The following is a 16,826-nucleotide window of genomic DNA, read 5'->3' as shown; positions in this document are numbered from 1 at the left end:
TTCATTTCATTCCAAATTTTAAATTTGGTATCCCTTTAGTGTTTTTCCTTTCTTTTTTATGAATTTCGAAATTTTTTAACCTTTTTCTTTTTAATTTTCGAAAATTTTCAGCTTGAATTGTGCACACTTATTTTCGAATCCTTTTGTTAATTGTTTACTTTGTTTTGTTTTATTTTTTCATTTGGAAGTTCTCTATACTTTGACATAAAGACTCCTACTTTTTCTTTGTTTTTTGTTATTTATGAGAAGGAACAGGGACAAAGAACCCCTTCTCGAGTTTGACTCTAAACCTGAAAGAACCTTGAGGTGGCGTTTACAACAAGCTAAAAGAGAATCTCAAGGAAACTTTTGAGAAGGAAGTTGAAGAACCTACTATGACAGCTAATGGAGGGAATCCGAACACTGAAGAGCAAGCAAGGAAGGTGCTTGGCTCATACATTGCACCCACACCTGACTTCTATGGGCGCAGTATATCTATACCTGCCATTGGTACCAATAATTTCGAACTTAAGTCTCAACTGGTCACTCTGGTGCAGCAGAACTGTCAGTTTCATAGACTCCTGCAGGAGGATCCCAACAAATTCATATCTAACTTCCTCTAGATCTGTGACACTGTTAAAAATGAATGGAGTGAACTCTGAGGTTTACAAGCTCATGCTCTTCTCTTTTTTCGTAAGGGACAAAGCAAAGCAGTGGCTTGATTCTCAACCCAAAGAGAACCTAGACATATAGGACAAGATAGTCACTGAATTTCTGACCAAATTCTTTCCACCTCAGAAGCTGAATAAATTTAGAGTGAATGTCCAGACCTTCAGACAGAAAGATGAAGAGTCCCTCTATGAGTTTTTCAACTCAGTAGTAAACAAAGCATCCATAGCCCACATGAGACAATTGTAAAAATATTATGCATTGGCTAAAATAAATCTATTATAGTAATAATGAATAAAAGCTATTCAAACACATAAGCAAATCTACTATAATAATAATGATAGAAATATATTCCACAATATAGATGATTAATTTTAGATATCAAGCATTCAAGCTTTTAATATTCATTTATGCAAAAATAATTAAAAGATTATTTAATCCAGAAAATTCTCAGAACAATAGACAGAAATCACATTAGGTGATTTTTCTTTGTGTAAACTCTAAAAGAAACATGTTTTACTAATTTTATGAATAAAAAATAGATATATACCATTTCATCTCATATAATTCTAAAAATGTAATTATATTCGATCAACTAAGTCTAGCATCTATTATTACCTTTAGTTACAGTTTCTATTATAGAATCTTTTAAATTTTTTAAATATACAAAATATAATTAAGCTAATGATTATCAAACAATTCAGAAATGCGACATCAATCGAGTAATATATATATATATATATATATATATATATATATATATATATATATATATATATATATATATATAAATTCAAACTAAAATTTCATTCAAGATGCAATTAAAACGAAAGTATTTAATTTTAACTAAATACTTTATTGTCAAATTAGATTAATTTTAAAGCAAAATATTATGTCTCATGTGAAAATTTTATTTTATATAAGAATTAATATAAATAACGTGCTAATCATTAATTGATTAATTAATCAAGTAACTTAATTCGGAATTAACTTTTTTATAATCATAAGAATTATACCATATTAAAATCTAACTATAAGTACAGAATTTACTCACAATTTGGTCCCTAGAGACTAACTAATACTTAAATGCCATCCTGAAGAAAATCTCATGCCCTAAGCTATTCAAGCTGTGATGTTGATGGTTTGATGAATCAGAAGGGATTAAGAGAGGAAGAGAAATAGGTTCTTCTCATTGTTGGAGAGAATGAAAAATTTCCCTTAGAAAATATTTGTTGAGTTATTACACCTTATATACTATGTACCTTTTTCCTTTTTTTTTTATGTACTCTCACTAAAAAATAATTACAATGGTAAACCTATTATTGATAAAGAAATAATCTAGGTAACACCCTCCCGCAAGCTAGAATTGTGTAAATCTAACAATCCTAGCTTGGAAACATTGGCAAGAAAAGGACCCGGTGGCAGAGCTTTGGTAAGAAAGTCAGCAAGTTGATCCTTGGAACGAACTGGCATAAGATGAATGAGACCAGACAAATGCTTTTCACGAACAATATGGCAGTCCACTTCAATGTGTTTAGTTCTTTCATGAAAAATGGGATTATTGGCAATGTGAATGGCTGACTGGTTGTCACAGAATATAGTGATAGACTTTTGAAGCGGCAAGCCAATAAAATCCATTAAGAAAGATAACCAACTAGCTTCACAAGTGGCAACAGCAAGAGACCTATATTCAGCTTCTGCAGAGGACTTGGCAACTGTGGTTTACTTTTTACTCTTCCAGCTAATGAGCGAGTTCCCAAGCATGAAGCAATAACCGGAAACGGAGCGACGAGTATCGGCACAGGTAGCCCAGTCAGCATCGGCAAATCCAGTGAGATGCAGATTAGAAGTAGAGGAGAAGAAGAGACCAGTTGCAGGTCGGCCTTTTAAATATCGGAGTACACGAAAAGTAGCCTGTAGGTGAGAAGTTGTTGCACAGTCCAAAAATTGGCTCAAACGTCCCACAGCATAAGAGATATCGGGTCTAGTATTTGTGAGGTAAAGGAGTCGGCCGATGAGCTGTCTGTAAACAGTGTTGTCTGTTAAAATGGTACCTGATTCCTTTGAAAGTTTCTGACTATAATCAAATGGAGTAGAGAGAGGCTTGCAATCTAGATAACCAAAATCTCTGAGAAGGTCCATGGTGTACTTCCGCTGATAAATGTGAATTCCAGAGTTAGAGCGTGCTACTTCCATTCCCAAGAAGTATTTGAGATCACCAAGATCCTTTATTTTGAATTTGTCATCCAAATCTTGCTTGATGGAATTGATTTCACCAATGTCATTCCCGGTTAAAACCAAGTCATCAACATATACTAGAATGGCAGTGAATCTTTCAGATTGTTTCTTAATGAAGAGTGAATGATCATCAAAAAACTGCTTATAACCAGCATTCACAAAAGTCTGAGTGAGCTTAATGTTCCATTGCCTGCTTGCTTGCTTAAGCCCATATAGAGATTTTTGCAATTTACAAACCAAACCTGGTTGTGACACAGCCAAACCGGGTGGTATCTTCATATAAACTTCTTTGTCCAAATCTCCATGAAGGAAGGCAGTGTTGACATCCAGCTGTTTCAAATGCCATTTCTTTGCCGCTGCTAATGCTAACATTACTCGTAAGGTAGTCATTTTGACAACTGGACTAAAAGTATCACCATAATCTACTCCTTGCACTTGAGTGAATCCTTTTGCAACTAGCCTCGCTTTGTGCCTTTCTATGGTGCTATCGGGATTGAATTTTACCCGAAAAACCCATTTGCAACCCACAGCCTTCTTGTCTTTTGGGAGTTCAGTGAGACACCAAGTTCTGTTCTGATCTAGAGCTGTCAATTCATCTTGTATTGCCTTTCTCCAACATTCATGTGCAGCCGCTTCCTCATAAGTGCTAGGTTCTTGATTTGAGGTGATGGCTAGAGAAAGTGACTTATATTTCGGGGTTAGTTTATCATATGACAAGTGTTGTGAGATAGGATATAAAGAGTTAGAGTTGGAAACATTGCTAGAGTGAGCTGTGTGGGTTATCATACAATGATAGTCCTTCAAATAAGCAGGCGGTTTCTTGACTCTTTCAGACTTTCTAGTAATGCAGTCATGTGTGATGTCAGAGTGTTGTGATGCAGGTGCATTATTAGTGTGTGGTGTGGTAATGGGTGCAATGGTGTGTGAGGAAATTGGTGAGTGCATTGAGCTTGAGAAATGTTCATTTGAATCTATGAGTGTGGTATGTGTGGGTGATTGCAAATGATGTGTGGATGGTGTATCATATTGAAAAAGATCAATGCATTGTGGAGTACGAATGGGCACTACAGAAATGTCAGTGCTAGTGGAATGTAAAAATGGAAAATGAGTTTCATAAAAAATTACATTTCTGGATATGAAAATTTCCTTTGATTTTAAATCAATAAGTCGAAAACCCTTTGTTCCTAATTTAAAACCAAGAAAGGCTGTTTTTCTAGCTCTTGGGTCTAATTTTGTTCTTGAATTTGTTAATGTGGAGGCATATGCAAGAGAACCAAATACTCTTAAATATGAAAGGTCAGGTAAGTTGCCATACAAAAGCTTATAAGGACTAGCATTATTCAGGTTAGTGCTGGGCAGCCTATTAATTAGGTGAATGGCGTGAGCAACTGCGTATTGCCAAAAACAATGTGGAATTCCTGATTGAAATAGCAGTGCTCTAGCAACACCTAAAATATGCTGGTGTTTTCTCTCTACAATCCCGTTTTGCTCTGATGTTTCTACACAAGAAGTTTGGTGTAAAATTCCAGTTGATGCAAAAAAGGATTTTAGAGTGAATTCTGGCCCATTGTCGGTCCTTATACACTTAACTTGTTTTTCAAAATGTACTCTGACAAAATTCACAAAATTAATAACCAATTGTGATGCTTCAGATTTGGTTTTCATAAAAAAAATCCAAGTGAATTTGCTCTTACCATCCACCACAGTCAAAAAATACCTATGTCCTTCATTGGAAGGGACAGAAATAGGACCCCAGATATCCATATGAACTAAATTAAAACAATCTTTTATTTTAGTTGTACTAAGATTAAAAGATAATTTCTTTTGTTTTGCAAAATGACATGAATCACAAGGAAATTTTGAAGCAATACTATCTATAAAAGGATAATACTTCTTCAGAAAAATCAATTTATGCATGGGTATGTGTCCTAATCTAAGATGCCAAATGTTGTTGTGCTCACTGTGTGAAGGTGTGGTGGGATGAGTAGTAGTAGTAGTTACCGCCAATGAAGCTTGCTTTGTTGGAAGAGGGGGAAAATGAGAGAATTCTGGTTCTCTACTCATTGTATATAACCCTTCTATATACTCAGCAATGCCAATCATTTTTGATGTGGATCTATCTTGTATCTCACAACACTTATCATTGATTAACAATTGACAATGTAAGTTTGAGGTTAACTTTGACACAGATATCAATTTAAAATCAAAAGAAGGAATGTATAAAACATTTTTGAGAAAAAAATTTTTAGAGAATGTGATTGTGCCAATGATGGTGCTAACAGTTTTGGTTCCATTTGGCAATATCACATTGATTGGATCAATATTTTGAAAACTTACAAAATCTTTTAAGTCAAAAGTCACATGATCTGTTGCACCGGAATCAATGATCCATAGTGCAGATTTTGGAGTGATAATGCTCATAATTCTCGCATTAAAATGTAATGCAATGGTTTTACCTGGAGTGGAAGTGGGAATGGAATTAGTCAAAATTTGATTTGCATTATGAGGTTGTTGCTGCACACTTTTGTCTTTGATCAACTCTAACAAGGCAAATCTTTGCTCTGGAGTGAATCCAGATCTTGATATTCCAATGTTCTCTTGGAGACAATTGAGCTGGAATTGTTTGTCACTGAGTATATCATCATGCCCCTCAGTGATCACGTGATTGATGGTTGTGTTATGTTGCTGCCATTGGTAGAAGTGGGAGGAGTACCCATACTTCTTATAGCATACATCTTCTGTGTGGCCTTACTTGTTGCAATGAGAGCAAGCCAATGTAGCTCCACGACCTCTGCAATGGGAGGATCTGTTTGCCATGTTTGCCATTTTGAGAAATCAATGAATCACAGAGTAATAGGGATTCAGATCTTCTTCCTTCCAACTCGTTGATCGGAACAGCTATGTTCACCAAGAAGGAATCTTGTGAAATAGCCTCTCATCAAACTCTATTGGATGAGTTTGAAGGAAGAGGTAAGAATGGGGGAAAGAAAATGTCGAAAGAAAAATTAGGGATAGAAAGAGAATGGCAAAATTGGATTGATCTCAATTCACAACTTTTTTTTTTGATTCACAGCTTGGTTGCTCTCCACGCTCACCGCACCATGAAGAAAATCTCATGCCCTAAGCTATTCAAGCTGTGATGTTGATGGTTTGATGAATCAGAAGGGATTAAGAGAGGAAGAGAAATAGGTTCTTCTCATTGTTGGAGAGAATGAAAAATTCCCCTTAGAAAATATTTGTTGAGTTATTACACCTTATATACTATGTACCTTTTTTTTTTTTTATGTACTCTCACTAAAAAATAATTACAATGGTAAACCTATTATTGATAAAGAAATAATCTAGGTAACACATCCAATTAGATATTAGGTTAAAATCCAAGTAGATGAGGAAGTTAAAGGTGACTTTGAACAAGAATAATTTCAGAATGATAGCAGGACAACTCCAGCCAGTATTATTGGCAAGTCCAGAATAACAGCTCTCTTTTGCAACAGTGAAAGATGGCAGCAACTCTTCAACTCGGTCACATTTCCTTTTTTATTCTTTCTCTATGCCTCTCGTGTTGCCTTTCATACTCCTCCTCTCAACTTCTTCTGAACCATTTTGGCAAACCAACAATAGTAGTAACGTCGACGGTGACATTTTTTCACATTGTCCCCTCCTCCATCTTTCTCTTCTCCGGTTGTCATTTTCTCTCTGCGTAGTGTCCCTCTCTTCGTCTTGTGCTCGAGTGGCGGTGGCAGTGACTCTCACTGGCCCCGTCTCCCTTCCAATGACGAATCTAGAAAATTTTGATAGTGGGAGTAAAATATGTATAATATGATAATTTTTATAATAAAAATATTATGCTTACCTAAAAAATTAGCTATCAAATTATCTACTTGTTTTTAATATGTATTTGTATTTCAAATTTTATTTTACACAAGTAATTATTTTTTATGTATACGTAACATTGTTGGTATAATTATATTTTGTTATTATAAAATATGATTAGTCTTCAGAAGATCTAATTACAAATTAAAAAGCTAAAATAGTAATTTAAATAATAACATATAATTTAGAATTTTATTTTTTATATTTTATATTTTAAAAAGATTGAATAATTTTTTATTGACAACATAATCAAAATCTCTCTTTTATATATATATATGTTATTAAATAATTATTTAAAAACATTTAAAATTCACCTTTCATACAATTAACTCTGATCTTAATGATATTCACAATTGAAAAAGTTCATTTAATTAGTGTAATCATTATGAAAAAAATTAAAACTAATTTCAAAAAAAAAAAAAAACACCAATAGATAGATAATATTCTTTCAAGTCTATTTCTAAAAAAGAACACAAATATCATTTAAATTTGAGAATTTATCATTATGATGCACGACTAATATGAAGTTTTTAAATGAACTATCAAGTATTAAAAGTTGAATAAAAAATTATTATGGGATCAAATTTAATAATTTAATAGGGACAAATAAATAAATATTATTATTATTATGTAATATTAAAAAAAAATTTAAATTATAGTGAAGGCACTCATCCTATTACAATATAAGTAGATCTGTCCCTGCTTCCTTCTCATTTTCACTTTTCTTTCTTTCCATCATTCTCTTCTCCATATCTTCTATTATTCTTTTCTTCTATTCTATGAACTCTCTCTCTAGCATTTCCTTTATTTTTTCTTCTCTCTCCTTTCATTTTTTTATTCTTTTTTCTTTCTTGTGCATAACTTATGTGTATCTAAGTGGGTAAGAATTTGGGTGTGTAATTAGAATAGAAAAAGAAAATATATCAAGATGAATGGACTCTACAACTTTATTTATTTATTTATTTATTTTCTGGTCTTTAGAGGATTGGATAGAGATTAATAGAGAAGATGGTGGATTAGTTCTATTTGAAGTGAATTAGGAAATTTTTTATTGTTTCAGCCGATTAAGAGACGGAAAAAAAGTTGAAAAAATACGATAACCACGATGGAAAAGATTGGGATGGAAATAGGTTCAAGTGGTTGTAAAAACGAAGATGAATAAATGAGTAACTTTTAACATAGTTAATAACAAATTCAGGTTAAAGTATTTTTGTCAAACAGAATATATTTTTATGGGTATAATATTAATTTAAATTTTTTAAGGTTAATTTTGTCAATATCTCAATTTTTAATAGTTAAAAATATTATTTACTCTTGCCAATAACATCTTTTATGTACTGTTTTATTAGCATATGAATTTTTTGAATATTGAATTAATATTTATCTTTTTTAAAAATGATATAAATTATAGTTTTTAAAACAAATATTTTTTATTTTTTTAATAATTTTATTTTTACTATTAAAAATTTACCAAATATATTAAATATTTTTTCATTCAATAATTTAAGAAGAATGTTAGGGGACCAGTAATTTTAGTGTTTTGTAATCATTAATTGGCTTTAATGATTTGAAATTATATCTAATAATAGAAGATCACTCACTTTTATTTTAATGATTAAGTGCTGACCAAAAAATACAAAAATGACTGGTTCTCTAGACTTTTCCATAATTTAATGACAACTAAACAAACTCTATATCCCCCTTCTTTATTTCTATTTTCGTTTTAATGCTATTGTTTATTTAATTATTTGATAAAATATGTGCGTCATTCATTTTGGAGTGAAGTAGTGAAATTCATTTTTTTGGGAACCTAAAATTCTTTATAAACTGTTAATATAAGTTAAGTTTGTCGATTTTTTTCAGCAAGCAAACCAGGTGGACTTGCAGTTTCTAATGTTTTGGGATTTGTTCTGTTGTTACATCACGAAGTTTTTAAATTCCTTTATCACAATTTATGCCAACTTTCCCTTTGGTCGATGAAATATTGTTTTTAAATTTTCCATTTAGGTTGTAACTTTTACATGGGAGGAGGCAAGGAATGTCTTAAAGGGCATATCTACCGCGGCAGCACTCTATGTTGATGATCACCAATCTTTGGCTTAGGTTATTAATTTTCATTTCTTTGTACCTGTAATTTTGGTTTCATTGAATGCAATAAGCTTTTTCTGGCATATGAAGATGCAATATTGTATGCATATCATTAATATTAATATTATGCATATATATATTTCTTTGAAAGTGCAATATCACTCTTTTTAGTTTTGTATCTGCTCCTACTATATGTTCAGCCTGTTGAATGTCATGTAGCATAACATTAAGGGTATGGAATTTAGATGGATGAGGGGTTCAAGGGTTCAAATGATTTCCTGGCAATGAGATGATGATTAAGAACCATTTTCGTAATTCTTTTGGTGTTGTGTCCAACAGTGCAAAATTTAGAATTGGAGACTTAAAGGGATTTATGCATATTCAAGAAATAGAAATATAGGTATTAAAGAAAACAATCTGAGCAATGTTTTAAAATTGCGATTATGGCGCCACCATGGCGTTATGGGGTGGCAGAATTCATGCCCGCCGCCATACAGTTCTCGGCGCAACAAATTTTTCACGGCGGCGAAATGGTGGCCACAATTGTGGTGGCGCCATGCCGGACCGCAATAGAAATGGCGGATGTTTTAGGATTTTCGTTAAACTTTGAGGGTTATTTTGATAGTTTAGGAAACCATAAATGCAACAACTCACCCCCCTCAGCCTCCTTTTTACAGAAAACAGCTTCTTCCTCTCTAACGGTCCCAAAACTCTTCTATCTCTCTCCCTCTTTGCTCTGGGCTGCCGGGCACCAAGTTCCGGCTCAACTTCCTCCTTCTCCGTCTTCCCTCTCTTCCATTCTCTCGTGTTCTCTCTTCAGTTCTGTCGAACTCGAACCGAATTCGCTGCTCGCCGCTGCTGCTTGCCACCGGTTCCCTCTTTCTCTCTGGTTCGTTTCCGTTCTGTCTGTTCCTACTTCCTATTCCTTTTTTCTTTCCCCTGTTTCAACGTTTCAGTGTTATAAATCTCTCTTCTTCCATCTTTCTTTCCCCTCTCTATTTCAATTTACATAGGTTCATTATGTCTACTTCAAGACAACCAACAGTCCCTGACTCCAATTCCCTCTAAGTTCTATGTCTTATGCTTCTTGGTGTGTTATGACGTGATGCTATGTTTATTTGTTGAATTTGCTACTGAATTAATTGCATGCCTTATGAGTAGAAAAATTGTTTAAATTGATTAGATTTTATAATTTATTACTTACACAAATTTTCTGCATTTTTTTAAGCATATATGTATTTTTTTAGTTAATCTGCAATTTCCGCCATTTTCCACAATGCCATCCGCCATAATTCTACAGAAGATTTTTGGCTTACCCTTATGAGCAGCCATCTGCAATAAAAAAACTTTGACAATGTAGGTACGTAATTGTTTGTGATAATAAATTTTAAAATAAACGGATTACCTGAGGGTGCTTGGGTCTGCACCTTAGAAATTGCATGGTATGGTATGGTACAAGTAATATGACACTTTTATCAAGTTTTGAATTTTATTTCCATTTTAATTAACCAGATAACAATAACCTTTTTTTTTAAATTCCAAAGTTTTAAAAAGAATTTGAAAAACTCCTTTATAGCAAGCCAACCCCTCAAAAATCAGGATATGGTAGAATTCCCATGCCGTTATTTTAATCTTTAACAACTCCAGGAACATATGAGAATCTTTAGGCATTGGAATGATTCCAGCATCGTTGCATTTGTCCCGATGCTTTTTCTTACATTTTGACTTGAAAACTCTTATCTTCTTCAGAAATAGGGGCAAATACACGCTTATGTGAGATACTCAGCAAATCACTCCAAGGTTGCTTCTAAACCGCCATTTCCAAAGAGCGGTTGGTGATCCCTGAACCGCCTTTTATTTATTTGCAAAAAACCACATCATAGTTCTGAACTCATTGCTCTGGCTCTCAACCTTGAAGGCTTGTAGCGGCAGCCGGCAGGTATAACATTATGTTTCTGCTTGCACCTGATATAACAACAAAAACACCAAATAAAAACTAAAAAATTAAACCGAAAGAAGGAAACCAGAAACTAAATAGGAATGGCTTTTTTTAAGTTTTTAGCGTTTATTTTTGGTATTTTGATTTTGTTGTTGTTTAGTAGTATGTATGCTATACAGCGGTGTATAATTTGGTCTTTTTATCTACGTTGCTGAGAAAGCTGAGATTAAGATCTTTCCAAGTTAAAAGGTTGGTTGTTTTAATTGAAACATGCACAAATTATTCCATTTGTTAACGCAATGAGTGATGCTGCTGGCACGTTTTTTTTATTGTGTGATGTTGATAACAAGTAATCAGTTAGTCTATAATTATTTATTGATTTACTTATAAATTGGTCTTGCTTTGTTGGAATGGCTTCTAATTGTATTCTTAATTTGAACCTATAACGCACATTTTGGACTAGTATTCCTAATTTGAGCCTAATATTAATAGAGGATGTGATAGAGATTAGAGAGGAATGAACATTATTAAAGTATGCTTTCTTAGAAGATAAAATTATGGAGTTCGTTTTTTTTTAATTTCACTATATTTCCACTCTTCCACAAATTTTCCTTTAATTGTTGCTGGTTTAGAATCTAATCTGGGTTAGAACTTAGAACAAACCCGTTTGCTATGCCTACCAACAAGACTCCACACTCTTCGCATGTATTGACTTAATCATAGAAGCTAGCTTATGACGAGAGGATTATTGTGGCACATATAAATGCTATCCAAGCCTTATATCTAAACTATTTAGATCTGTAACAACTTCAGGAACATATGAAAATATCTCAGGCAATGGAATGGCTCCAGCATCTTTGCATTTATCCAAATGCTTTTGCTTCCTTTTGACTTGAAAACACATCTTTTTCAGAAACAGGGGAAAATACAAACTTAATTGAGGTACTTGGGCAAATCACTCCAAGGCTGCTTCCAAACCACCATCCCAATGGCACCCAAAGAGCCACTGGTGATTTCCAACAAGGACGAGATGAGGAAATGGTCAAGGGCCATGAGATGCCAGGGGAAGGTCATCGGACTTGTGCCTACCATGGGCTACCTTCATGAGGGCCACCTTACCCTTGTCAGAGAAGCTCACAAGCATGCGAATGTTATAGCTGTTTCAATTTATGTAAACCCGGGGCAATTTTCACCAAATGAAGACCTTTCTACATACCCTTCTGACTTTGATGGTGATATCCGAAAGCTCATGTCTGTTCCTGGTGGTGTTGATGTTGTCTTCCATCCCCACAATTTGTATGACTATGGAAATGATAAGAAGAATAGTAATGTTGCAATTGAGGGTGACAAAATGGTGTCTTGTGTTGACCAAGGTGGACTCGGGCATGAAACTTGGGTTAGGGTTGAAAATCTTCAAAAGGGTCTTTGTGGAAATAGCAGACCTATCTTTTTTAGAGGTGTTGCTACCATTGTGACCAAGTTATTTAACATAGTGGAGCCTGATGTAGCTGTCTTTGGAAAAAAAGATTATCAGCAGTGGCGAATTATTCAAAGAATGGTAATAATATGTTGAAAGTTCCTCTAGTTTTAATTTGTTCCTGATTTTGCGCACGCACACACACACACAGATTTTAATTATTTGATTAGACTCTGTTACACATATTTTAAGTGATTAACGATAGTGTTGATATCTGCTCCTGCTACAAAGTAGATGGACTGTAATGATGACTGCGTATTAGATACCCAACTATGATAATTTAATTGTGTTATATTTTATTTAGTTGCCCGGTATCTCTAAGATAAGTTATATTGTTGTTCTTTACCCAATACATGGGTTGACAGTGGTTTTCAGGTTTTGTATGCATTGGGAATTATCTGATCTGCATGATTAATCATATCACATTGTTATTTTGTTTAGAAAGACAAACTTTGTTAAATAAGCAGGGATCTAAAATCATTTTACATGATAGTTATGCCAATTGATTGAAGAAAGTTTTCCTTGTCCCAGCTAATAATTTCTACCAAGTGAATAGTATCACTTTGATTTGGGAGGTTAAACACTCTTGAAGAAAATATTGTCTGCTAGATTAGTTCGATGCTCTACTCTCGCCCCTGTAATTAGATATTGATTCATACTTCTTACAGACTAACTGATTAATTTCTTGTAGGTTCGAGATCTTGATTTTTCCATTAAAATTGTTGGTTCCGAAATAACACGTGAGAATGATGGCCTGGCAATGAGTTCGCGTAATGTGCGGCTTTCTACGAAAGAGAGGCAAAATGTATGATTTTATTTTATTCAAATATGTATGCTTTAATTAGTTCAAGTTAGTCGTGGTATTTAACATAAAGCACATGTGACGATAGTAATGATAATCGTAACACTGGGATCATAAAATCTTTAACATGTTATCCTTGAGATTTCTAACTTCACTACACCTTATAAAATTGTTAATATCGTTATCCTCATACCTGTAACTAGCAAAACTTTTGCCACCCCTTTCAATCCATTGCAGGCACTATCTATAAATAAATCTTTGTTAAAAGTTAAATCAGCAGTAGAAGATGGTCAGGTGCATTGTGAGAAGTTGAGAAACTTAGTGGTCCAATGTGTTACTGAGGCTGGTGGACAGATTGATTATGCTGAGGTGAGTGCTTGTAGTCAGTTAATTTGGATTATTCAATGAGATAATCACATAAACTTCCTTGAATGCACATGCAATCTATAGTTTAATTACATATTCAACTTAAAAAATATTTCAGTCTCAGTCAATATATTATTAGATATTTACAAGTGATGTGCAATATGATTATTGCTAAAGATATTAGTTGCATAATTGGTCAGGGAAATTTGATTTCCTTTCATTGCTGTTGTCCTTTTTCTTTCTATGGATGATCCTGAGAATTCATTAGATGATTTAACATGATTATGGTTCTAGTTATTATTATAAATAACAATGTTGGACAAATTTTTAATATAAGTAACTTCGAGAAATTTCATATTTGGATAACAACAACAACAACAAAGCCTTGTCCCACTAAGTGGGGTCGGCATATTTGGATATTCCTGATTTGCGTGTAATGGAACAAAATTGTCTGCACTTACACATATATAGAAGGAGTAACGTGAATTGAAACTTGAAAGAATATCCAGGCAACTCAAAATGCTGTTTTTTTCTTTTTTATGCACCAATTTCAGTTAGCAGCAAGATCCATCATCAACACACAATTTTCTTTTGGGGTAGTGTATTCTATGGCTTCCAAAGAATCAATTAAGAACATTGAAAAGACACTTTTGTCCCAAGAAATAGAGTGAATACTGAAAAGAAATTGATTTAGATGCACGCTAACTAGATAGATGCATTTTTCTTCAGATTGTTGATCAAGAGAATCTGGAGAAAGTGGAATTTATCAATGGCCCAGTTGTCTTGTGTGTTGCAGCATGGTTTGGGAAAGTGAGACTTATAGACAACATGGAAATTAACTTCAAAATGGATGTGAGAAAATGATATAGTTAAGCTACCATGTCTCATCTTAGCTCTCTAGTATGCTCCACGTGGTAATAGCTCATGCACAATGCAATGATACACCACATTTTCCCCCCTCTTTCCTGGTATGAATTACTCTTCATTACTGGTAGATTTATTTTGTTTACCTTGACGTTATAGTTGGCTGATAATAAATTAATAATAGAACATACTGATGGTTGTTCTCGGTGACAATAGTGTAATGAAATCATAAACTATAGAAAGAAGAAATGAAAAGGTATGGCTTGCGAGAGAGTTAGTAAAAGGGAATTGTCAGGATTGTTATACAAGTGTTTCACTTTTTGTTTTTCTTTGTTTAATGGGTAAGCTTTGTTCATGCAAAAATGTTTAGATACGTTTAGCACCTGATATCATATGGCTACTAGAATCAGCATACTTTTCTATGATGGATGAGCACCTATCAAGGCTGTCAAAACGGGTAGGCCCGCCCGTTGAAGCATGCAAAAAATAAACAAGCTTAAATGGATCGGTCTACTTTGTCTAGCAGACCCCATTTGCCGGATGGGCTGATTTAACACAAATCACTAGACCTAAACGGGGCTCATTTTTTTGGTTATTGGAGAGAAGAATGTGTTGTGCTGAGTTATGGGATAAAGGGGTGTTTAACGTTATTGTGGGACAGAATTTTCTGACATGCTAAGGTAACAAGTCGGACCATACGACTTGTATGAGAGAGAAAATAGAATTTGCAAATCGGACGGTCCGATTTGCAAGAAAAAAAATTCGAATTTTGAATGTAACAAATCGGACCGTCCGTTTTATTTTTTTTATATATATAATTCGTTAATCAATTCGGACTGTCCGAATTGAATAGTTTAATGTTTTTTGAATTATAATTCTGAATTAATAATAATAATAATAATAATAATAATAAATAATAATAATAATACTAATAATAATAATAATGTCACTGATTATGTTTCTTAATTTGACCTAACAAAAACAATTATAATATAACAAAATCTCTAACAACACCAAATAATTCTGAATTAATAATAATAATAATAATAATAATAATAATAATAATAATTTTTTTCTGCTACCTTGGGAGGAAGAAGATGGTCTACAGGAAGAAGAAGATGGGAGCTGGTATTTTGCTGGGATGGAGAAGAAGCTAAGATCGGAGGGTGTGACTACATACAGCAAAGCCTTATGCTGGGTTATGGGGCACCGTTGCGGGGAGCAACATCAACGCGACACGTGGTGAGAGAGGGACAGATCGGACCCTCCGATTTGTTGCAACGATGCGGACCGTCCGATTTAGCTTCGAAATTTCGGACCGTCCGATTTGTCTATAACTGATCCCACAAGTTGGTAAAACTCACCCGCACCTCATATTCCCGTCCTACCCCAATCCTTCCTCCATAACAAAAATAAAAAGCGCCTAAACGGGCTGCTTATTTATTTATAACAAAAAATTCATCTATTCAAAAAGAAAAAGAAGGAAAAGTCTAGGAGCCAGCAATTTTATTGCATTTTGGTCAGCATGTAACCAGCAGAGAAAGGTGAGCCATTGGATGAAATCTCACACCAATCTCACACCATCAAATCATCATTGATGGCTAGTTGATGGCTACCAATAACAAATATTGCTGACCCCTAGCATTGCTCGAAAAAGAAATATGGGAGAACGAGAAATCATAGATGACGGCGAGAGGTACAAGCGCGACAACGGTGAGTCGCGAGGTGAGAAGAAGGGCGTGACGGCTAAAGTGTCAATCATTTTAAATAATATTATCAAACTTGATCACTTTTATAATCAAACTTCTCAAATAATATAATCAAACTAGTCTTACATTTGTAACCAAAATAGAAATGAAAGAATTAAAATATATGCTGGTAAATGTTTGGATGAACAAATTGATTATTTTACTTTAAAAGTTTGTTTATTTTAATGATTGGTTAATTTATTGAAAGAATGTAAAATAATATACATCTTGTAATAAGGTTGGGTTAGCATCATTAAAAATGATTGTTGAACATCACAAATCCCCAACCTTATTGGGATTTTTATATACATAGACAGGTTTTTTAGTTAAATAATAAAAGAACAAAAATAAAAATTTTGAGTTGGGCATATTTTTAAAGGAGAAGAAAGAAGAGGAGAACTAGGAAGGTGCTATGAAGAAAAAAGAGTGTACATATAATAGGATTTAGTTGTACTTGACTACTAAAAATAGTAAAAGACTTTGTCATCCAACATTTCTTAAAAAAAAAAAATTGTTTCTTTGCCATATTTAAGGTTGAAATTTGATATTGTTCCATTGCACTAGATTAGGAGAACTTTCTTTTCAAGCATCCTTTGCGTCGGAAAATAAAGAATTTATTTAACAAGTATTCCAAAATATAAAAAATTTATAATGAAAAGTTAAAATTGTAAGTTTTTAAAGTATTTATTATATAATTTTTTTTTTATAACATATGAAACTTCTAGTATAGTAAAGAAGTAAAGATACTTGTTAACAAAATTTGAAGATAAAATATGATAATTT

At 33.5% G+C, this 16,826-nt stretch overlaps 1 protein-coding gene across 7 annotated transcripts; it reads left to right on the top strand.

Annotated features, from left to right (window-relative positions):
• Positions 1 to 8,542: 8,542 nt before the first annotated feature.
• LOC130940947 (pantoate--beta-alanine ligase-like) lies at positions 8,543 to 16,047 on the top strand. Of its 7 annotated transcripts, XM_057869244.1 has the most exons (8): positions 8,543 to 8,634; positions 8,767 to 8,862; positions 10,095 to 10,207; positions 10,597 to 10,786; positions 11,700 to 12,344; positions 12,955 to 13,068; positions 13,303 to 13,434; positions 14,161 to 15,025. In XM_057869244.1, exons 5-8 carry the CDS (start codon positions 11,775 to 11,777, stop codon positions 14,293 to 14,295), a joined length of 951 nt encoding a protein of 316 aa, XP_057725227.1. In that variant the 5' UTR covers positions 8,543 to 8,634; positions 8,767 to 8,862; positions 10,095 to 10,207; positions 10,597 to 10,786; positions 11,700 to 11,774; the 3' UTR covers positions 14,296 to 15,025. The 7 variants fall into 7 exon arrangements, 5 of the variants coding, with proteins under 5 accessions (XP_057725227.1, XP_057725225.1, XP_057725228.1 ...); XM_057869242.1 differs by lacking the exon at positions 10,095 to 10,207 and having other exon boundaries at positions 8,555 to 8,634; XM_057869245.1 differs by lacking the exon at positions 10,095 to 10,207 and having other exon boundaries at positions 8,591 to 8,862; positions 10,597 to 10,678; positions 10,766 to 10,786.
• The last annotated feature ends 779 nt before the right edge of the window (positions 16,048 to 16,826 follow it).

The sequence above is a fragment of the Arachis stenosperma genome, chromosome 7 (assembly GCF_014773155.1).
Source record: "Arachis stenosperma cultivar V10309 chromosome 7, arast.V10309.gnm1.PFL2, whole genome shotgun sequence".
NCBI classification, from domain to species: domain Eukaryota; kingdom Viridiplantae; phylum Streptophyta; class Magnoliopsida; order Fabales; family Fabaceae; genus Arachis; species Arachis stenosperma.
Note: the sequence above shows the minus strand (reverse complement) of the source record. Positions and strands in the feature narration are given on the sequence as shown.

What these genes read in the sequence shown, in the direction of transcription:
- LOC130940947 (XM_057869244.1), top strand. Translation starts at nt 11,775, where the DNA reads ATGGCACCCAAAGAGCCACTGGTGATTTCCAACAAGGACGAGATGAGG. An exon ending in GGCGAATTATTCAAAGAATG is followed by an intron (nt 12,345 to 12,954) that starts GTAATAATATGT and finishes AATTTCTTGTAG; the next exon opens with GTTCGAGATCTTGATTTTTC. An exon ending in GACAGATTGATTATGCTGAG is followed by an intron (nt 13,435 to 14,160) that starts GTGAGTGCTTGT and finishes ATTTTTCTTCAG; the next exon opens with ATTGTTGATCAAGAGAATCT.